This window comes from Quercus suber, unplaced genomic scaffold, assembly GCF_002906115.3.
Source record: "Quercus suber isolate HL8 unplaced genomic scaffold, Cork oak 2.0 scaffold_3B, whole genome shotgun sequence".
NCBI classification, from domain to species: domain Eukaryota; kingdom Viridiplantae; phylum Streptophyta; class Magnoliopsida; order Fagales; family Fagaceae; genus Quercus; species Quercus suber.
The window spans coordinates 1599847-1623923 of record NW_027071805.1 but is presented as its reverse complement, the minus strand read 5'-3'; the positions used below and the strand labels follow the sequence as shown (position 1 = coordinate 1623923).

Here is a 24077-nt window from a genome sequence, read left to right as displayed (position 1 = left end):
TTTTTTTTTTTTTTTTTTCAATACCCAAACTCACCGAACCCATGAAAAAAAAAAAAAAAAAAAAAGCTACAGCGGTGATAGGTATGGTGTCCACAAATAGTGTGAAAAATATTGAGTGATGAGAAGTGAGTGATGGTGCCAAACAAACATGGTATTTTAGAGTGATTAGTGATGAGTGATGAGTGACGGAAATTGAGTGATGGAAATTGAGTGATGAAAAATTGTGAGTCAAATAGCCTCTAAGAGTGCGTTTGGATACCGCTTATTTTGCTAAAAACTGGAAACTAAAAACAATAAAAAAAATAATTTTCGGTTACTTTTCACACTCACAAAACACTGTTCATTTTCCTTAATGCACTGTTCATGTCCCATGAACAGTGCAAGAGGCACTAGTCAAAAAAAAAAAAAAAAAAAAAGAAGAAGAAAACGCAGACGTGAAACGCCAATCCAAAGGGTCACTAAGTGTTGTCTAGAATTAAGATTCAGGATCTCCAAATTTGCAATGCAAATATGCAAAACAGTAACTTTACAGGAAAATGGGTTGAGCTCTTGTAGGAAAAAATATATTTATTTGACTGCAGAGAGGTTAAAAGGAGAGAAATCTAGGTAATCAAACCTAGGATTACTTAAGCAGTGATATTTTATTATAATTATTCGATTGATTTTCAAACCTTGATAACAAGTCTTTCTTGACCAGAAGAAAGCAACTCCTGATTTTCAACTAAACATAAGTTGCAACTAAAAATTGGAACTTAATTTAGAGGGCCAATTACACTAACATACTTTGAAGTTTATTGAAATGGCACTTTTTGCCAAATGTTTGTATAAATGACACTCCCCCCCTTTGGGGTTTCTCTAAATGACACTAGCTAGTCACAAGTTCTTACCCTTATTTATATCATAGGGCTGTGGTAAGAACTTGTAACTAGCTAGTGTAGTGTATAATTGCTACAATCACTTGCTAGACTAACTTGAAGTTTTCTTGTTGATATGTGTTACTTACTGTGCTGTAACTGATAACAACCAACTGAGAAGTCTGCCCCTCATTTTAAGCTGTTTTTTATAACAACCAACTTAGAGTGCTGTAACTGAAACAGTGTAATGTTATTTATCCAGAAAAGAAAAATAGAGAGTAATGGACTGGATTGGGTTATTAAAACGTAATATGTTCTTAAAATGAGTATAGTTGAAATGAGAATGTTAGTTTGGATGAGTGGAATACTGGAAATACAGAATAAGAAATGAAGATTTTCACCAATTAGCTCTAGCTCAACTAGCACATCCACCCCTTTTAAGTGCTAGCTATTATTTAAGTTGAAGGAGTGAAAGGGACTAGAGAGTGGTGTAATGGGTATAAGTAGTGAAAAAGGAAATGATGAAGAATGGTGATAGGGTATGACCATAGATAGGAGACAATGGCAAAAAGGATGCAAGTAACTAACTTCTATTAGTTGATGAAGGTATTAATAGGGCCTAATTCAATTAGTTGGGATGAAGGATTTGTTGAGTTAAGTAGAGTGATTTTAGAATTACTGCAATATAGTGTTTTTGCTGTTTAACTTTATGCTTTATGATCTTTGTTTTTTTATTGTATGATTTGACTTTGTAAGCATGGAAATTAATGGTGCCTAACAGTAATTTGGGTTGGGAAATCATGTATTCTCATAGATTTATATTAAAATATTTCTCTAAGCAGGGTTGTGGCGCCCACTATTCAGGGTTATGAAGATGCTGGAGACTTCACTATGACAGAAAGATTGAAAACAAGCATACATGCAAACTTAGTCTTTTACGTATGCATTGGTGCTATTGGACTTTTTGGACTTATATTACTCATTCTGTTACGCAGAAATTGGTTTGCTTCTTACCTTGCTAACTTATTATTGTTATTCTTGTCATGTATCTCTTTGGTTGACTGTGATCCTTCTATAATGCCAATGTGTTCCTTTTGCCATAATATACTTTTTTATGAGAAAGAGACGAAATGCTTTTAACTTTTCACACATGACCTTTATTCTGAAAAAAAGGAATAAGTTTTCTTTTTGGATAAGTGATAGAGATAAATGTTGAAATTGCATGCATCAGAAAATGATCGTAGTAATCTCAGATAAAGCTGGTAGCCTGGTAGATCAGCAGGAGGAGAATAAGCTAATCTCAGGTTACCACAGTCAAAGTCATAACGAAAATACCTCTTGGAAGGAAGCATTACTGGTAGAGCCATTGCCTACCACTTGTTTTCTTACTTTATTTCCATCATGGACGTCAGTTAAAACTCCTATTTGTCCTGATCAAATCAAATACATTGGTCTTAGATGCCATCTTGGATGGGAGAAGGTAGCTTTGAAGAATGTTCCTAGTTTTGTTTGAGCAATAAAATTATAGCTTAAGCCCCTTTCAAAACTTCCGTTTATGCTCAGCTTTGGGGTATAGAAGGAACACTAGCCATTTGACACACATATTTTGTCCTACATGAGGCAAAGCATGGAGAATAGTTCTTGCAATGTTTAAATATATGTGTTTGTTGTGAGATGAAAGCATTTGTTATCTCAGCCTTTTGATGTTCTTGCATTGTCATTAGGCAAGTGTCTGATTGAGAAGCTAAAATTATAGAATTCCCTTTTCTTTTTTATTCAATTTGAATTGCATTAATGTCTGTTTTATCTTTCTAAGCACTATGAGTTTCAAGTTTGCTTGTTTCCAGCTGATTGCACTCTCTATCTCTCCCTCTCTCTCTTCTTTCATTTCTTAACAGTCAGTTACTACAGGAGTGGTGGTATTCTGGGTTTAGCCATGGCTTGCTCAAATACTTTTGGACTTGTTACTGGTGCATTTCTTCTTGGCTTTGGTCTGAGTGAAATTCCAAAAGGCATTTGGAAAAATGCAGATTGGACTGCTCGCCAAAAGGTTCTGACACATAAAGTTGCCAAAATGGCTGTGGAACTTGATGATGCACATCAAGAATTTTCAAATGCTATCGTGGTAAGTTTAATCCCCCTTGTGAAAGTCAGCTTTAGTTGGCAGTTTTATATAATTAGCTATGAGGAGCTTGATTTCTCTATAAATTTCTGAGGTCTTCATTGTATATATTTTTTGCTTGTTTAATGATGTGAAGTGTTATGTCAGTTTATTAAGTAGTTAATCAGCATTTGTGTTTGGTGCTTTAAAACTTCAGTCTTAGCCTGAATGTCTAATCTTGTGTTCCCTTGAAGTGAAGATATAAGTCTGAAGTTTTTAAATCATTTTAGTAAGAAGTTAATCACCAGTAATCCATGTTAGAGTCTACCTTCTTTATATTCGAACCCAAAAGTTTAAGCTATTAGGCAGAGATGCCGAACTATCATTTAAACCCAAATGGAGCTCCACATTCAACCAATGTGGCAGATGCTCGTGGACTCAGATATCATTCTAAAATGTCTTCCTGAAGATCTTAAGCTGTTAAGCATGGGTAGATTTATCTATTTCAACAATATCTGGTCTGTATATTTTAAAATTCCTTCAATGAGTAGGCCTAATGTGAGTTTGAACAGGTGGGAGGTTTCAGAGTCCAGGATCTCTTGCTCAAATACATAAAATACTATTTGTCCAAAAAGCTTAAGCAAATATGTACATCGTATTCTAATATATTCCAAAAACATGTTCAATATATCCAAAAATTGCCTCATTTACAATGATCAGCCAATTTCATATCTTGTTCATCATTGCCACCTCCACCTACGCTCAACCATCAAAATTATCATTGTATTGGTATATTTTTTGCATCCCCGTCCAACCAGCCAGCCCCAAACCTGTTTTAGGTTGATATCTTCTTGTTGCAAAATTGTATAGATTTTTGTAATATTCTACACCACCAGTTTCCTGTTTGGCATTATATAGATTTCTATAATTTTCGGTTATGCATGTCTTGTAACCTGATTATTTTTATAAATCTTTTTTCACTTGCCCCTTAAATAGTTTCTGATGCTGTGTATGATCAGATTGCTCAGGCAACATCAAAGCAGATGTCCAAGCGTGATACTTTGAGACCCTACATGAATATCATTGATGATATGTTGTTTCAAATGGTAGTACTACTTGTACTGAATTCATTTAGTTGCTCTTAAAATATTTTTTTATTTGATTTTATAATTTTTAATTCTATTTTCTAGTTAAAAGAAGATCCTTCTTTCAAACCTCAAGGTGGGAGATTAGGAGAAAATGATATGGATTACGACACTGATGAGAAATCAATGGCAACACTAAGGCGTCAACTTAGGAGAGCTCGAGAGGAGTATTACCGGTATAGAAGGTAAACTCTAACAGAATTGGTTAAGAACTTTTAGGTGCTGTACACTCTGAATTATTGAAGCTTTAAAGGTCCAACATGGCAACATTTTATACGTGTGTAAGTGTGTGTGTATTCAAATACTGATTTTTCAGAAAGATTCGACTTTCCTCTCTGGTGCCTTGTAGTGAAAGTTTTTTCATGTCTGTTTCTTATATTTTTTTATTTGTTTCCTTGTGGTAGAACTGTGGATCCCCCAGTTCACGTAATTCATCGATCTGATTTCTCGTTAAAAAGCTATTCCTTACCTTTAGTAATTATATAAATGCATTTTGTATATAAGAAAAGAGCATAGGTCTTTGATTGATGGTATTCTTTTTGAATTTCATTTATAAAAGCATTTGCATTTTATTGCTTTTTGACGCAAGTAGTTCTGCTATGCTGTTAACATTAAAAGTTAGAGATGATATTAGTTCACTTTGCTTCTGATTATTTTTTAATTGTCTATTTTTTCTAGTAGTAATTAAATTTAACTTATTTTGTCACAGCGAATATACCAAATTCGTGTTGGAAGCCCTTGAGCTGGAAGATACTGTGAAAAATAATGAGCGCCGTGATGTGACTGGATGGTTTGCTCTAAAACCACTTATTTTTGGTTTTATTAAGTCTAACACATGCTTTCTATCTTTAAAAGATTCAACTTTTATGGATGCTTCAAAAGTATCCAACATTTGATTGTGCTATGAACTTTGTGAATTGGGACAGCATATCTGATTCTAGGAAATTGGTTGCTGATCTGCATGATTCTTAGTATTTGTTATTACCAAGTCTTCTTTCATTTATTTTTTATTTTGAGAAATGTCAATGCTTAAGGGGCTGTTTGGATTTTCAGTTTCCATCACCCATAACTTTGTTTCTATCACCCATAACTCAAAATATGTGGGTCCCACGGCTGAGAAGTTTGTTTGGCATTGTTTCCAGTTTTTGTTTCCATCACTCAATTCTCTGATTTTTTAGTGATGAGTTATACAAACTGAAAACACATTTTAGGTGTTTTCAAGTTATGAAAACAGAATTATGATGGCAATCTTGTAAATACACATTACACACAATGAGAGACCCACCAGTCGCAACTTTTGACTTCACTCTCCTCTTTTTTTTTTTTTTTTTTTTTTTTTTTTTCTTTTTTTTTTTTTTTCACTTTTCTTTCTTTTTGTCTCTTTCTTTCTCTATTCTTTAGTTCGTTCTTTCTTTTTCTTTTTTTTCTTCCTTTTTGCCTTTCTCATCTCATTTTGATCTTTCTTTTTTTTTTTTTTTTTTTTTTTCTTCCTTTTCGCCTTTCTCATCTCAGACCCATAAATCAAGAAACAAACTTTGCTTTTCTAATCTTCGCTGCAAGCATCAATTTTTTTTTTTTTTCTTTCTTTTCGCCTTTCTCATCTCAAACCCTTAAAAAAAAAAAAATTTAAAAATCAACGATTAGGGCAACGAATTGGTTGTAGTGGGTTTGTGAATTTTCTGGGTGCTTCAAGGATGCTAATGAATTTTCTCAGATCAAGGATGCTAATGAATTTTCTCAGTTTGTGCTTCAAGCTTAGAACTGAAGTGGTTGTTGTGGGTATTGGGGGTTGAAGGAAAAAAAGAAAAAAAGAAAAAAAAAAAGAAGCTCTGGGATCGGTGAGTTTGGGTATTGGGGGTTGAAGGAATATAAAAAAAAAAAAAAAAAAAAAGTAAAAGCTGCACCAAGTCATAAATGGTGCCGCTGCTAGTGATGGTGGAGATCGTCGTAGGTCCGAGCTTCTAATATCAGCCGCTGGGTTGAAGTCTCTGGTTTTGGGAGAGTATTGGGGGCTAAAGGGAAAAGGAAATGAAAAGTGAGTGATATGAAATGATGAAATGGTGTGAGGCGGGTAGGCTAACAGGAATGACTGACATGGTGCTCAGGTACGGGTCCCACAAAAAATAGAAAAAATTGAGTGATAAGAAGTTGAAAACATGTGCTAAACGGGTGGGGTATAAGGAAATTGGGGAATTTTGAGTGATGAGTGATGAGTGATGAAAATTGAGTGAGGAGTGATAAGTAATTATTTTCAAAAAACCAAACAGCCCCTAATTCTCTGTATGTGTGTATGTTTGTGCATATGTGACAATGGGTGTATGTGTGTACAAGTACAACCATACATGTATAGAAATTTCACTTCTTTATTTTGTTCACATGAATTTGTCTATGTATGGAAGCATACAACATAGATAATTGTATGAACACATATTTCAATCTTCATTTGAATAAGCCATCATTAAGACCATATACTTGTTACTTTATTTTTTTCTATCGGTTTTTATTCAATTAACAAGGTTTGTTGATAATTGTTACGCATTCGTTAAATACAGACATATATGCATCCATACTTACATCCATACATATAAATATGTGTATGTATGTGTTGAATTATATAGGTACATATATGTTTGTTTAGATATTTGTGTGATAAGTTATGTTTGCTTAGATGGTTAGAATTTAAATGTTATGTGATGTAAATTGTTATATTGGATTTTCAGTATTTTTAATTGGTTTGAACATTATGAATTATGACAATTGGGTAGTTTTGGCACTTATGGCCAAGAGCTTTATAGCTCAATTGGCACCTCTTAGTGTTTCCAACAGAGACATCCATGGTTCAAATCCCTCCTCCCTCTTTGTTGTAACTATCAAATTATCAAAAAATAATTATGGTACTTGATTATGTTTCTAAATATGATTCAATTAAGTGTAAGAGAGAGTATTTTAGATGTTCAATTTTTAGGTTGACTTGACCCATTCAACCCAACTCATAATTAGATAAATAACCCAACCCATAATTAGATAAGTAGGATGAGTTTTGGTTGGGTTTGAGTTTTTTAAATATAATGGGATGAGTTTGAGATGGAATTCCTAAAATTTAATAGATGTTTTGGCATGTAATATATAGAGGGTTGGGTTTGGAAAGGCTTTTTCGATAACCCAACCCGTACACACTGAAGGGGTGTCATCATTGTGAAATATGAGAAGCATGGGGGTAGGGGATTGAAAAGAGAATAAGAGGATCACATGGTTGGTTTATGGAAGAGCATTAGAGAAGGTTGGATCTTATTTTCTAAAAATATTAAATTTCTTGTTAGAGATGGTATACAAGTCTATTTTCAGCATGATGTATGGTGTAGTGATGCTTCTACGAAGGATCTATTCCTTGATCTATTTATTTTTCTGTTATGCTTCAGTTGTATCTTATATAGCAACTCAACAAATAGAAGAATGTGATATTGGAGTCCTTGTTTTATTTGTGCTTTGCAAGATTGGGAATTGGGAATTGGAATGCATGGTTAAGCTTTTTGATATGCTACTTCACATTTACTTTCTAGTGGAGGTGTAGATCAAATGTCTGGAGATTTGGAGATTAATTAAGCCTAGAAATTTTGAGATTTGGTCATTTTATAATGCTTTGAGAGGATCTACAAGAGTAAAGTCCCCTAGATGAGTATTAGGGGTGCTAAGGTGCCTCAGAAGATAAATTTTTTGACATGGACACCAGCTTTGGGAAAGATTATAATTGTGGATAATCTTCCAAGCTGGAACACAGTGACTATTCGTTGGTATTACATATGAAAACGTCATGGGAATCAATTTTTCATCCTCTACTTCATTGCTTAGTGGCAAGAGATTCTTGATCATTTGTGTTTTCATTATTTGGTGTATCTTGGGTGTTGCCAAAGGATTTGATTTAGATGCTTGCGTGCTAGAAGGATGATTTGGTTGACATGAGACTGTATCAATATGGAATGCCGCTGTTGTTTCTTTTGGGAAAAATAAAAAGAGGGAATAGTAGGAATCTTTAAGCCATGACCGTCGTCTCCTGCATGTAATAAAGTAGTTATTCTTGTGGTCTTTGTATGATTGGATGCCTATATTAGACAATGTCCTTTACACACCCTTTTTTAGCATTTTTAAACTTTTTAGATTTCAGATTGTAATTGTCTAGGAGTAGCTTGATACATATCCTGTGTATTTGAATTTTCTTCTCTTATCAATAAAGTATCTTTATTTATTTATTTTATAAAAAAAAACATTTCTTGTCACACGTTAGAAACAATTAACTGTAGTACATAATTATGGATGATCAGTGGTAATATCATCAGTAGTACAGCTTGGTACCTCTTTTGGATTGATGATCACTTCATGCTGCTTTTTCTTGATGCTAGTTATTCGTATTTTAATTTTGCAGGAAATATATTTCAAGCTTTAGGCCTGAACGATCAGGCACACTAGGTTCTTTTCTTGATATGATTGGTAATTACCAGAATCTGATTACTGTTTCTTATATGTATGTAATTTCGATTCTGTTTTCCATATGAGGGGTACTTTGGGGATGGTGGAACATGATAATCACATAGACAATTAAATAATGGTTGTTTTGTCATTCATCTGATGGTCTTACAATGGGATTTTGGATTACTGGAGCTACTGAACAACAGGGCTCTATTCTGTTCCAATAAAATAAAATGAGTCAATGTTTTTTTCATTATCATTTGAAAGCACAATTTCTTTTTTAGAATGGAATTGCTACAAGAAATTTAACCTTTTTGTTCCATAAAAGAAGTAAAGCATCAATAATCATATAAAAAAGTTGAAATGTTATAATTTGCTGACATTTTAAATACAATTTTGAATGTGAAAAGAGTTTAATTTTCTTTATTTGGATGATATATGATGTGAGGCTTCATTTGGTTATACTCGTAATGATTTTGTGCATTAAAGTAACTGTTTAAATACATTTTTAATGATTTCTATACAAATTCCATTGATTCTCATATACTTCAATTCTTTGCAGAGTTGATGTGGCGGTGTATTCTAAGAAAGCAACTTAAGAAACTCTTGGCAATTATATTAGGTTGCATGTCAGCTGCAATTCTTTTAGCGGAGGCCACAATACTGCCCAGTGGAGTTGATTTATCTCTTTTCTCTATTCTCATAAATGCTGTAGGAAGGCAGGAGGTACTTGTGCAGGTAAACTTTCTTTTTGAGGCATGGATTTTTTCCTTTTTCTAGAGGGTTTCTCTCTCTATTGAATGTTCAAAATATTGGACAAATCACCACTTGTCCAAAAAGCTTAGGCTGTTGGAAAGGGTAAATTTAATCATTTGACCATTTTCTTAGCATAATGAATTTATAATTAAAGATAGTGTAGAAAATGGAGAAAGCTTAAATGTGGCAAGGAGGGATGGCTGGATGATTGTAATAAATTATAATTTATGGAACTTCAGTGGCCTTTGCATCCTTGACGTATGAACTTTTGCATTAGTGACTGATGGGTGTTTGGTTTCTTGTGTGTTGGTACTTGGTACTAGTAGAAAAAGAAGTAGAGGAGTTATGGTACTGTAGTGTTTTGGAACATAAAAGGTTATGACCGACATACAGACTCCAAGTGGCGTAATGTTAATGTCAGAAGTGTGGTCTGCATTATTTAGTTTCACCTAGAGTTGGGAATGGTAATTTTTGGGGCTAGTTCTTCTTTTTTGTACTGCTGAATGATAGTAACCCATGGATGAATAGGATGGGAATTACAATGGGAATGACAACGCAGCCTACTGTGGTGTTGTGATGATTTTACTGTTTAGGTAATGCTACTTTGAAATGGTGATGTTTTTCTTCTTTCTTGTAGACAAATTTGTTGGTTGGTTCTCTATGGTTTGGAGGTCACCTCACATGGTTGAATGAATGGACAATCCATTTACACTGGTGTAAAACTAAATTCTTAAGAGTTACTTCAAATTATTTTTTATATTAGCTTGTTAATTAGGGTGTTTTTGATATTAACATGCTAATATAAAAAAATAACTCAAAGTAAAACATATTCTAATATTCTTTTACCTGTAAAAATTTTTGTTGGAGCTATATTTTAACAAACCTTCTTTTGAATCTTGGATTTTTGTTCTTTTCTTGACCAACATGCTCACCATAGATGATTCTGATTAGAGATTGATAGATATAAAGTTTTTTTGATTATTTTTGATGAATTAATTTAATGTTTGGTATGCAGAGTGTAAGTAGAGAGTATTTGGTCAGTGTAGGATTTGATAAAATAAAATAAAATAAAATAAAAACCCTGCAAATAGTCATTGACAAATTGGAAATTTCTCTATGTGCGCATGTGGTGAGCTTAGAGTTAAGAACATTTGTGGATCTTGGGTTATTGGTTTGATTGTTATCGGCTTGGGAACTCACAGCTTGTGGCTCAATCCCTTTGTTCATTAGCTCTCTTCATTTTTGTATTTAGTTTTCTGTTTTTTTTTTTTTTTTTTTTTTTTTTTTTCCTTACCCTTTTTGTACTTTTGGACTACTATGTGCCTGTTATGCATATTGTAGTTTCTTTAATATACTTTTTCTTACCTATAAAAAAAGAAACACTTTACAAAGAAGGGTTAGGGTTTTAAATTACTAGAGTTTTAGTAGGGAAGGTACAAAATTTTGATTGAGGATTGCAAAAAAGGTGAGAAGAGAATGAAATCAAATCTGCCAACAATTTGTGAGAGTAGTGAGAACAATGCATGTGAACAGTAGATAGAACAGTGACATTGCGTGAACATGCAAGTTTTCCAGTTACCTTTCATGCCCAAAATACGTGGCAAGAGCGCAAAAGAAGTTGTTAGAGAACCTTTATTTGATCTTAGAACTCACATATGACAGAAATGTGGCACTCATGCAAGTAATTGATAAAATTCCTTCTACTTGGGCTTTTAATGCCAAAAAACTAAAATCAAATCGGCCAACATTTTTTGAACAGCAGTGAGAACAATGCATGCAAACAGCGGGTCAGTGACATGAATAGTAGTGTGAACATGCAAGTTTTCCAGTTACCTTAAATGCCCAAAATGCATGGCAAGAGAGCAAAAGAGGTTATTAGAGAACCTGTATTTGATCTTAGAATTCACATATGACATAAATGTGGCACTCATGCAAGTAAATAATACATTTCCTTCTACTTGGGCTTTAAATGCCAAAAATGCATCGCTAGAGTAAACAAGGGAGTGTAGAGGACCAGTTTCAGTTTCACCCTATATAGCCATAGAGTTGATTGTTTTCGCCAAATGGTTTCTTGCCAACCAAATGAGGTCTATGATTTTCAGTTGAAATGAACTAGAAAAAGGCTAATAAAATATGGCCAGAAGATATGAAATTTGAACATATATTACTGCAGAATTTTCAGACCTGGACAAATCAATTGAAAGGATTATGTGAATTACAGTGGACAACACATACTCTACTGCCTTATAAGGAATTGCACTTTTGAAATGAATTTCAGTGCACAGGAGTCAGTAATAGACATGGGATCAATTATTGGAAATGCTATTGTTTATTATGGTGGGAGAAACTTCAAATATGTGAAGCCTTCTTTGCTATGGCCATAACAAAATGTCTCTGCATACAGCACTGACCTTGATTACCTATCAGTGAGAATTCTATATCTTTACAAGGACTTTGCATCTTTTGTCAACATTTAGTGTGAAAGATGCTGGAGGCACTTCCCCAAAAACTCTTGGAAAATTTAATTCCCATTTCTAATGTCTCTTTTTGCCATGTTTACACTATAATACATTATAAACTGTAAATTAGTGTCTGAAGCAATGAGAATGAAAGAGTACTAGAACAAGAGACCAAAGAGTTGTGTGTTATTGTGTTAGCCGCCTGATTAAATATTGCCTTTGTTATTTTTCACAACATCATGTATTTATAAATTTAACAATAAAAAAATATTCATGTGATAATAAAGCTGGAGGAAAATTAAATCCATTCTTACTTTGTGCCATTTCCACATTTACTGTTCTAGCTGGTTCTCTTATAGACAACCCCTGAATCTTCTCATTCTTGGTCCAGATGCTCCAAGAAAACTTGAGTGAGCATGAGAATCTACTTCCTTCAATTTATGCAGTATCTAATTAATTAAAGAAGAGATTAAATTATAGGTGGTCATTGCTTGAGTGATAGGAAGTCTGCAGTCATCTCCAATTTTTGTCTTCCATGACTCTTGTGCAAAGTTGTTTAAATTCAATAGCTCGCCTCTGCCAGTTCACAGTTCCAAGGACCTCCTCTTTGTTTGGAGTATAGAAAGATCATCATTGCATTTCACGGGGGTTGTTCCTATTCTGAAGTTTTCTTGTGTCATAATGGTTTAATTCTAGGATTGTTTTTGCAGGTAGCTGCTTTCGTTCCTCTGATGTATATGTGCATATGCACATATTATTCCTTGTTCAAAATTGGAATGCTGATGTTTTACTCACTGACACCCAGGCAAACAAGCTCGGTCAGCTTGCTTATGATTTGCTCGTAAGTTTTGTTATTTTATCTCCGTAATATGTTTTTTCACCACTTAATGGATTTTATTTTGTAAACATTCTCTTTAAAAGGAATTGGTCATTAGATCTCACTTTCACATTTCTGCCAGGATGGTTGCGCGATATGCACCTCCAATTTCATACAACTTTCTCAATCTCATTCGTCTTGATGGTGATGAAAAAACTATCTTTGAACAGGTCTTTCTCTGCTACAGTATGCATAACTCACATATGGCTAGTCATATTAAAATATTAAATATAATATTTTCATTTATCAGTCCTCCAAAATTATTATAAATAAAATTTATGATATAAATCTTGAAGATAGAGGAGTTAGTTTTGCATTTATATATTTGGTTTTTCAATCTTTGTAGTGTGCATAATCACATATGGCTAGTCATATTCCGATTCTAGGTGGGAATTATGTTGCCCCTCCTTACATTACTTCCTAGAGGTTGGGTCTTGGTGCAATGGCAAGTGTCTTCCACCAAAAGCGATAGGTGCAGGTTTGAGTCTAGGTTTTAGCCTCTCCAAAACAAATTGGGGGTAAGGTTGCCTATCATGACCTCTCCTAAACCCTGCAAAAAGTGGGAGCTTTTTGCACTGGGTACAACATTTCTTTTCAATACTTCCTAGTTTTATAATCATTTCTTTAACAAGTCAAGCGATTGACATAAGGGTTAAAATATGATAATCACAAAGGATATGACAGTTTTAAGGTTCCTTTGATTACATAAGTATTGTCACTTTCAGATGTACTTCTTATATGTGTTTGTTTCGTTAAACTTCTTTCCCTCACAGTATATATTTCCTGATATGTAGTAGGGATTTTTTATTTATTATTATCTTGTTTTTGAGATCCATCCTCTGTAAGCATGTCCACCAGTTCCAGCTTTGCTGTCCAGAAACTCTCATGCTGTCTAGTTTATCTAGAGGTATTTATCAAATATCAGATTGTAAAATGACATAATGTGCTGTGCTTGTGGCATGCTGGTTTCTTTACACTCTTTTAGATTGTGAAAGCCAGTTATAAGGCTGAACAAATGAGTGGAAAAAAATTCAACTAGAATTTTCTGGAACAGAAGTAAATAGTGCTCTGAAGTGATGCCACAGGGTGCAACTTAGAGTGATTTCAAGAAAAGATCATTGCAAATTTTGTCTTAACACTATTTACTATAGTAGTTTACCCTACAAGCAATAAGAACTTTATTATAAAAGAAAATGGCTAGGGCATGGTACACACAGAATATATGAGAAATTTCACTTAGATGTTTTTAAAGGCAATATCTGCTGGACAATTGGAAAAATGAAAATAAAACATCTTGTTCAGGAAGCAAAAATAAGCACCTTTATTCTTGTTGCCTGAAGCATTATAAGAACAGAATAATCTTAAATATTTTACGTCTTTGATTAACAACAGAAACCAAAATGATTCATAGAGAAGATAGTAAACATCATCTCCATGTATTATTTAACGGATAGAAAAATCTGGACTTACTAATCTTAATGTGTTAAACTACCACCCCATAAGAAATCTTTTTCCAGATTATAATTCATCCTTTATTTTTTGAGTAAAATGGATGCTCCAATTAACTAGTGAGTTAAGGTGTTGTTACATCTCTAAAATATCTATATTGAAATATCACTTACAGGATTAGAGAGATCCCTGACTTGCAGTCAAGTCAGAAAATCCTTCCATTTGATCTGAAAGTATTGATGGGAAGAAATCAGATTTTCTATTGGCATCTACTCATTCCACTAGAACAATTAAAAAAAAAAAAAAAGATCCATATGCAAGTCAAACTTTTTAGGACAAAGTGGGCAAAACCTGATAAAACATTTGAAATAAAATGAATAGACTTTTCTCATTGGTTGGTTTCATATTACCAGCTAAACCATTGCAATCTGTTTTCCCTCTAGTTTAAGGTAAAATTCTGGTATACATCTGCTTTTCATTGTGTTAAATTCAAAAATTATATTGTTGGGATAAGTTGTTAACTCACAAAAGGAAATTGTTTAAGGTTGATCTACTAATTAGTAGGCCCCGTTTCAATATTTTGATGATTTAGTTTAATTATTTCAATTTATCAATGTCTACCTTGTTTTATTTTTTTATTTATTTTAAGAATCACTTTATCAATGTTTATTTTTGTGAGTTATCCTTCAGCATTGTGGGAGGGTTTTTAAAATTTGTTTTTTACTAGGACATTACAGCTTTGCGAAAATAAGCAATAGAGCAATATATGGTTTGGTAAACACTTCTTACAAACAGTTCTCAGCATAAAAATATAGCCAAAGTAATTTTGGTTTAGCTTTCCCTAGTTTAGATTACATTATACCTGTTTCTAAACTTAATGGATGCTATGTGTATTGGTTTGTGAACATTAGGATAGCCACAAAGGGTGACAAATCATTTTGAACTTTATGTAGAAACACTGCATTCTTATGAACTCCCCCCCTCCCTCCCCTCTTTTTTCTCTCTCCAAATTTCATTATTTTACTCAAAGTGTGATAAATTTTTTTATTTCTGCACAGAAAATGGGAAATATAGATGATGCCGTCCCTTTCTTTGGAAAAGGATTCAACAAAATCTATCCCCTTATTATGGTTATATATACCATTTTAATTGCAAGCAGTTTTTTTCATCGGGTGATTGAATACTTTGGGAATTGGAAGATATTCAAGTTTCAAAATGAATCAGATGATATGGATGGATTTGATCAGTCAGGAGTAATTATTCTGAAAAAAGGTGAGCAAATTACGACATACTGGAGTAGTTTGTATATTGTTTGTTTAATTGAAAAGCACTCAAAGCTGTTACGAAATTCTGGGGGGACATTATTGTCTGCAGTCTTGCACAAGAAATATTACTTACATTAAAAAGAAAAGAAGAATAATTTTTTAAAAAAACATTAGAATTGTTCAAATATATCAGCTTTGAGTAAAAATGAAAGTTGTTAACTGTTAGTTTGAGTCTTCTAATAATTAAATTTGTTCCATACTTAGAACGGTCTGGGCTTGAGCAAGGACATAAAGTTGGTGAGCATGTTATTCCATTAGCAAGGAATTTCAACAATGTTACCATTGACATTGAACCTGGGAGCAATAGCGTGGTATGTAAAATCATCAGAAAGCACTTCTGTTTCATATTTCCTTTTAACAAAGCAATCCAATGATGATATTCATGCATTCTTATGTTTATACTGCCAACATGGATTTTTTGACATAGCTTTTGCAAATTTGTTTATTTTTTCCTCCATATTCTCATAATGAATATTTGAAATTGGTAACAGGAGAAGGTTGACACTGAATTGAAATCAACGAAAGTGATAGAGGATGGAAAGAGAGGTCAATTACAATCTTTAAAGGAAGAGGCCCTAATTGACACAAGCAGAGAAGCCATCAGCAATATGGATTTGGTTGAGAAAAATGTAACCTCCTCAACAGCTGATTCAAGCAATCTTCAAAATGTAACTGCAGGATCATCATCTAGATTCGCCTCAAAGTGGGAGGCCATGAAGACTGGTTTTCAAAACTTGAAGTCTAACATTGTTGCCAAGAGATTCATTCCTTTACGCCAGAGTCAAGAAACCAAAATCGACCATGTTTCCTCATCTGAATCCCTTGATGAAATATTTGAGAGATTGAAACAGCCAACCATGAACCGTAGAGGTTATTACAATGATGACAATGATTATGATCATGGCTTGGACATCAGGGAGATGCGATCATCCAGATAGTCTCTTATACATTAAGCAGAGCCATTATGAAAATAGGTATAATCATTTTGGGTTAATACTCTAGAGATGTGTTTATAGGATAGTTGAATTTTACTCTTCAACAAATTCTATTGTGACTGGATCACCATTGGTGTAGAGAATTCTCAACATGCTAAAAGCACACACATTTTTTACTAGTTGATTGGGGTTAAATGTAAAAAGAAAATATGGCCCATGATTTGAAGAGGAGTGATTTATGGGGAACTCAGCGGGTAAGTACTGTAATTGTAAGCATGTGGTAGATTACTGCATGCATCTTGTGTATAGTCATTTATACATGTGACGTTTTTCTCCGACCTAATTTAAATCTATTCTTTTACCAGAAAGGAAGCCATTGCAGATTTTTTCATGCACTTGGCTTCCATCAAAGAATGATTCTGAAATGTTGCTTAATGCTTATTCATATTGTGCAAATCCAAGCCCTCGCGATTATCTATATATATATATAGATATATAGAAGGGCCATGATCTCTTTGCAGAGTTGGAAAGTGCTAAAATTATCTTCATTAAGGGTTAAGGTTCAAGGCTGGTAAAGAGAGAAATTCTATGAAGGGACTTTTTTTTTGGATGGTGAATTTCCAACTATCATTCACATGAAGGGACTTTTTTATTAGTTTTTGTTTCAATTTTTTCACATGATCCTTGGCTTACTTTGATCTAACGGGGTTCATTTGAACCCCCTTGAGCTGGCAATTATTATTACTTTTTAATTTAAACATTCTGACCCTAAAGTTTTTTTAAACATACTTGAAAATAAGGTTAAATATGACCATGTCAACAATATTTTGATCTTTTTAAACCCCCCCAAAAAAAAAAAAAAAAAAATTCTAACAACAAAAGAATTTTATTTAACTAAAGTAAAATTAAAAAAAAATAATAAATAAATAAATAAAAAAACCTATTTAGATTTTAAAAAAGATTTGAAATAAACTAATAGAAAATTCATAGTTTACATTTTACTATCAATGTAAGATCTATATTGTTTCTAAACAAATGTGTATAGTGCAATTAATATTGTATATTTTTTGCAAATGTTTACAATATAATTATCTATAATGTAAATCTTACTATGATTCTAAGCAAATGTGTATAGTATACTTGTTTACAATGCAAATCTTACATTGATAGTACAATGTAAACATATAATTGTCCTAAACTAATAGATAAAAGTATTTTATCTATTAATATGTTTACTATATTAAGAAAAAATATCAAATGAACCTATAGTTTATTTTTCATTCTATTGCTAGTACATACTATAGACAAATTTAAATAAGGAAACCATGTAAATTGTAAAATTCATCTCTTACTCAAGATGTATCTTCTTACTGGCCCCCCCTAAAAAATATCATGGAGCCACCACTTATTTAACCACAATATCATCCACATGGTCTTTTATGATATCATGGAACATGTAATAATAGATGAAGCGCACAGGTGGCCTCTATAGAAATATAGAATACCTCCATTAGCATATGAAAAAGGGTTTTCTATGAATCATTGAGGATGCATTCTTCTCGCATTTGTGGTTTCGCTCCCTCTCCATCTCCTTCTCCAAAGGCTTCAGCTGATGAGGATGATGATGCTAGCTTTTCCGGTGATGACAAGATGACGACCTCTCAATGACTTGCCCTTTGTCATTCTTGACAAAAAGGTGGAGTAGTTTTAGGTTGATAGTAGTCTTGTACTTAGGGAGAGAGTTAGTGTAGGACATTTTTTGTTAGGAGGAGTGTGTATATCTTTTGAGGGATGTAGTTAGGTTTACATGTATTTTCTTTTCTTTAGCCTCTTGTATACTGGTCTTGTGACCCTTTATTGACATACATTGTATTTATCTTTTCTCATATATATGATGATGATGTATGTTTCTTCACCTATATGTCCATGTGTTGTATATTTTCTCTCTTTATACATATGTTTCTTTATGTACGCAATCTTAATTTCTGTTTCACACATGATACTTTGATGAGTTTGTTTAGATGTTTCAAAAAGATAGGTTCTGAAAGTCTACCATGCCATGAACTCTCTTCTTGCAAAGTTTTTCAAGAGTTTGTGTTAGGGTTAGATTTATTTTGTATTTCAACAAGTGATTATGAGTTCAGTGATTTAAGACTTCTCTCATAATTCATTTATTTGTTGTGGTTTTGTCACGAATTGCCAAAAAAGAGATGGTTAGGGACATATTTATGTAATTGGCTAATCCATTGATAAAACGCACTTTACTTGTAATTGGGTAAATCTAGGATGAGTTTAATACTTCTAGAAACAAATATTCAAGTTTAGTATTGAAGCCATGCAAATCTGATCAAGAAATAAGTGAAGAAGTGTTGTTTATTAAAGTTCGACAGAAATCTCGACATAATCCTTTCTATTGAGAAGTATTGTTGAAGGTAGTTGTATCTGTCGAGAATTACAAAATCAGGTTTTCCAGATCTGATTACATGCATATCCTTGAGTATTTGTGTAGGGTTTCTTTTCTTACATCCTAGACATATATAATGATTATTTTAAGAGTCATCACAAGGTGATGCAAAGTGATAACACATGCATATTGTGACCGGAGGCAAAATTTGTTCTAGTTCATCATATTCTCTGTAGAAGCTACTGAGTCATTACGCTAATGGTTTCATGACCAAGAGCTTCCTGATCTTCATTGTTGGATGAACTGAAGAATTTTGCAGCCAACATCTTCCTTAAGTTAGTGTGTTAGTCAAGTACTGGGATCCGTGCATCATTGGTTAATCATGTATTGGAATTCATGCATTGAACGAAGAGATTACCGCTACAATACAAGTCCAATTGGTTATTGAGGTAAGGGTTCAACTGTAGGTTAGTATTGGGTATTGAGATTCCTTTTACTTGTAACCGCTTGTTTTGATAATAGTGGATTCTCAGGAGTGGTAACTTTAAATTTACCCGATAGGGTTTTGCTTTAGTAGTTTTCCCCATTTATAAACAAATCACCCGTGTTAAATTTATTTTCTGCTGCATTTAGTTTAATTGGTGGTTTGTTTGTGCTACCATGCTATTGCATGTTAAATTGACTTAATTAATTAACTTGGATAATTAATTAATTAATTTGCTAAATGGGTCAATACATTTTTGGCCTATTAAGTGGTATCAGAGCAAGCACACTCTGATTAGGTTTAATTTTTGTTGTGTGATCCATTGACCCCTGTTTGTCATAGATAGAGGACAATCTTTTATTATACCTCATTTATTTGATGACACTAATTATGCATACTAAAAAGTAGGCATGAAAACTTTTTTGTAGTTTTTAGATAAGAAGGTGTGGCAAGCTGTGGAGATTGGCTGGACCAAGCCAAAAGAAGTGCCGTCTGATTGGGATGAGGCCAAGATCAAAGCGGCAAACTTTAACAGCAGAGCATTGAATGCCCTATTTAGTGTGGTGACTAATGAGGAGTTCAAGAATATATCCTCAACTAAAACTGCTAACGAAGCATGTACTATTCTCGAGACAACCTATGAAGGGACTAAGGCTGCTAAGGACTCAAAGCTCCAAAGGCTTACTACTAGCTTTGAGGAGATTAAGATGGAGGAGGATGAGCCATTTGATGAGTTCTGTGCTAAGCTGAAGGACATAGTTAACTCAACTTTCAATCTACAGATTCCCAAACCCAAGATTGTGAGAAAGGTGCTCAAATCTCTGCCTGAGAGATTTTATGCCAAGATTATTGTCATTGAAGAATCAAAGGACATTGACAAAACTCCTTTGACGGAAATGATTTGCAACTTGCAAACCTATGAATTAAATTAAATCTTGAATGAGAATCAAGAGGTTTCAAGTGTTTTAAGTAACTGTGTATGTTATGGTTTTTGTTCTAGAGATAGCCTCCCTATGTTACTGGCTTCCTCTTCTTCTTCTTTTTTTTTTTTATTTTTTTTTTAATGGTGTTAGAACTAGTTCAAGACCAACCAAATGAAGCAGAAAGTAAAAATGTTATGTTTTTAGTGAAACCAAACATGGCCTTAGATATTCTATATGCAAATCTCATTCCCACACCTAAATAAAATAAGATGCATCTCACGGTATATGCATAATGTTTAATTTTGAAATAATTATAATAAAAGATAACACTTTTATTTGTTAGATAATGTTATATAAATTGGATTTTAGTGCAAAAAATTCCCAACGTTTCCCACTATATAACTGGATGAATAAAGTACATTTAACATTTGAGTATTTGAGTGAGATCTTGAGAAAGAGCTATTAGGTGATTGTTATTCCTTTTTGTCAACCACGTTAATCTTCCCCCTAAAAAGCCAAAGAATTTTAAGTTTTTGAAAGTCTACAATTATCTCAAATTAAATCCTGACCCTGACTACCTCTATAAATCTTAATGAAAAAGTAGTCATTGTATTATTGATTAAGCAAACTTATTTATTAATAGACTAGGAGTAATTTATTGTTGGGTATATTTACTTAGTGCTAAGACATTTAACAAGCAAATATATTTAATGCAAGACAATTAGCTACTCATATTTATTAATATAAAAAAATTAATTATGACAAATAATTTTTTATAAAACAATCAAATTTCATGCCAGACATTTAATAACTAAAAGGGCCATGCTAAAGAGTGCCTTTAAGGCAATGGTTAACAGTTAATTTTAGGAAAGTTTTGACACCACTTTTATGGGAAATGAGAAAAGCTGTCAAAATATTAATTGTTTTTTTTCTTTTCCCATAAAAACTTTCTTTAAATGGATTGTTAACCATTACCCTAAGCGTATCCATTAGCATTTCCCTAACTAAAAAATGACAATTTAACTTTGTGTATTTATTAATGTAAGACATTAATTAGTGCAAATATTAAACAAGCATATTTATTGCAATTTTTTTTTTGGATTGATATATGGCGATAAATTCAGTATATAAATATTGAAATTTAATTTAGAAATGTGTTTAATGTTTTATTAAGACATTTAATATGCAACTATATTTAATGTTGGATATTACAAAAAACTTTTGCTAAGACATTTGTTAATGAATGCCAAAAATAAAAATTGAAAAAATTGCACTCTTTGCCATTGATGTTAACAAAAATTACGTTGGCCTCCCCTATATTTCTAATTTTAAAATACCCTTGTTTTTAAAATAAACTTCAATCACATTTCTTGCAACTTAAAACCGATTAATCAATTAAAGGAATTTTAAATGTAATTTAGAAACTTTTTTGTATATATACATTTATCCTCCTTTACAAATGAAAATCCCATTTTCTTATCTATATGGCTTTAGAAACAAAAGGAAATTTTTTTTAATCAAAATTCAATAAAAAACCAAAATATAAAAATGTATCAATATTGCACAATTCAATATATCCCAACAAATAAATATAAAATTTCCCTTGAAAAATAACATTATTCTTAGGAATATTATCTAAAACTTTGTGGTGCACTATTTTTCCTTGTTTAGTGAATTTAAGTCTAAATAGAAGCTACCCAGAAAATTGCAAGAAGCATTCCTATATTTCATTGAGTTAGCAATTTTCTTTCTAATTTTTTGTTTACAAAAGCTAATAATGGGCAGAGGCCGAAGGTAGTCCGGAGGAAATTGCACAAACCATATCTTTTGACAATGAAGGGTAAAAGCAAAAATATAAAAAATATTTAATTTTTTTTTAATTTTTTGATACTAGATTTAATGTTTTAACATTATATGCAGGTGAGTGCACAAATTCTTTTTGAAAATTTATGGAGGTTTGGGTACAATTTGAAAGAAGGGAGATGTTAGTATAATTTTAGTTAACCTTAGAGGAGGTCAATGCAATTTTCCTAATGTAAAGTTAATGTGCGTTCATTATGTCTACCAATCATTTGATATTTGAACATGTTTTGTAAATGTACAACTAACAATCTCTAGTTATAAATAAGAAGGGCAATGCATTTCAAGTGTTACCAAATATCTTTTTGAGCACTAGAAAAATGAGTTAAATGATCATAGTCCGACTCTATTGTTTTGTGTTTATCCTTCTCTTAGCCTTTGGCCAAAGTACTTCATTTAAGTTAATATCCTACCCAGAAAGGCGCTACGTGCGAATTGTCAACCATCTCAACAACAAACCCCTCACCTATCATTGTGAATTTGCAGATGATGATTTTGGCAAGTTTGCTTTACTTTCCCTGCTCCTCATGCTAGCATTGTGCATGATGTGTGTGTGTGTGTGTGTGTGTATATATATATATGTCAACATCTTGCGCCTGTTCGACCACCCATCGTGGCGACGTTCACACACATTACACGTGCTGTGGAAACGTGTCATACCTCGGGTGTGTGATTGGAATATGAGTCAATTTTATGAAAATTACCAAGGGTATGTGAAGTCACCAATAATTATTGGGTTTTTTTTTTAAGGTGTGATTGATCACCTGACTCTATTTGATTTTATTACCAATCCTAGGTTAAGAAAATGGGCATTTTTCCTAATCTAATGTGGATGAGCTAAAAATCTTGATTCTTAAATTTGAAAGTCTGGTTATGTGTGGAGAATGTGTTAGGCACCCCACAACGCCTGTCCGAAGACAATCCTTTGTTTTGGTAAAATCATAATTTAAGGACATTAGTAGTTGAAAACAAGTTATTGGCTTTAGCTTTTGGGGCTTTAAGTGTATTGGGCTTTGAGGTCTGGTTTCAGTTCTTTTTTTTGTACAAGCATAATGTTGGTATGTTGGGTGATGGTAAAGTTTGATGAACCCCACCCTAATGATCTTCTCTATTTCTATTAAATTTGGAGGTCCGCTTATGAGTAGAAATTCCAACTTGGTTGCTTCATTAACATAACAACATGGTGCTTGGTTCAACCAAGAGCTTATGTGTCACTAAAGTGGCGTCCAGACCAAGCGTCTCATCGTAGGTTCATGTAAAGATACCCTAGAACAAGGAGGCCTTGTGCTTATTTTTACAATTAGAATCACTAGTCTTGGCGCTCGAGTGCTTCCAAGGCTAGCTTTAAATCCACAAACATGGGACACATTGTGTTAAAGTAAGTGAACAGGACACTCAAACAAAGCAAACTATGAAAACAGAGGAAGAAGACTCCAACAGCTAGTTAACGGCTAGTTTCTTATTAGAAACGATGTCATATAACTTAGCCTATTTAAGTTTAAATGAAACAGGATCGTTTTGGTTTGTCTTCATCTATTACAATCTTGCAATGCTCTGTTTCCTCTTGAGATTGGGTTCAACAGTGAACAATTGAGCTATAACTACCTTCCATCTGTCATTCCTAGATTCGCGGAGCATAATGTGGAGTGGGTTATATTATGTTAGATCAATTTTAGCTTTTGGAATGATCTTAGTGTAATTATGCTATATAAACAATTTGTGATTATTGTATTAATTAAGCTTGTGAAATATATTTTCTAAGAATTCTCTCTCTCTCTCTCTCTCTCTCTCATTGTTTGTTCTTATTTCCGCCATTGTTGTACACTCTAGCGAGCTCCAAATCTTTTACACTTCACATAAATAGATCAAAGGATACTTCTTTGCTAATGTTGTCTCAGTAATATATGAAGTTTTATCAGTGCCAATTTATGTGAAAGATAGTTAGTCTTCAGCAAAAAGAAGAAGTGAAAGATAGGGAAACCTCTAATGGGATCTACTTTTGGATCAATGGTTACATATCCCTCTGTCCATTGAAATTGAT

General features: G+C 33.0%; 1 protein-coding gene across 5 annotated transcripts in view; it reads left to right on the top strand.

Annotated features, from left to right (window-relative positions):
- The window catches only part of LOC112029320 (uncharacterized), a 47968-nt gene that overhangs the window by 5275 nt on the left and 18616 nt on the right, over window positions 1-24077 (top strand). For 3 of the 5 annotated variants that reach the window (XR_010627663.1, XM_065770167.1, XM_065770166.1), the window contains exons 3-13: window positions 1697-1855; window positions 2766-2979; window positions 3975-4061; window positions 4146-4285; window positions 4810-4890; window positions 8521-8585; window positions 9127-9302; window positions 12490-12620; window positions 12739-12826; window positions 15164-15377; window positions 15635-15741. Coding sequence is in view for 4 of the 5 variants with exons in the window: in XM_065770167.1 (XP_065626239.1) it covers window positions 1697-1855; window positions 2766-2979; window positions 3975-4061; window positions 4146-4285; window positions 4810-4890; window positions 8521-8585; window positions 9127-9302; window positions 12490-12620; window positions 12739-12826; window positions 15164-15377; window positions 15635-15741 (1462 nt within the window). In the remaining variant the exon portion in view is untranslated. Of the gene's footprint in view, window positions 1-1696; window positions 1856-2752; window positions 2980-3974; window positions 4062-4145; window positions 4286-4809; window positions 4891-8520; window positions 8586-9126; window positions 9303-12489; window positions 12621-12738; window positions 12827-15163; window positions 15378-15634; window positions 15742-15921; window positions 16791-24077 lie in introns of those variants that run through there. The other 2 variants (XM_024062009.2, XM_065770168.1) reach the window with 2 other exon arrangements.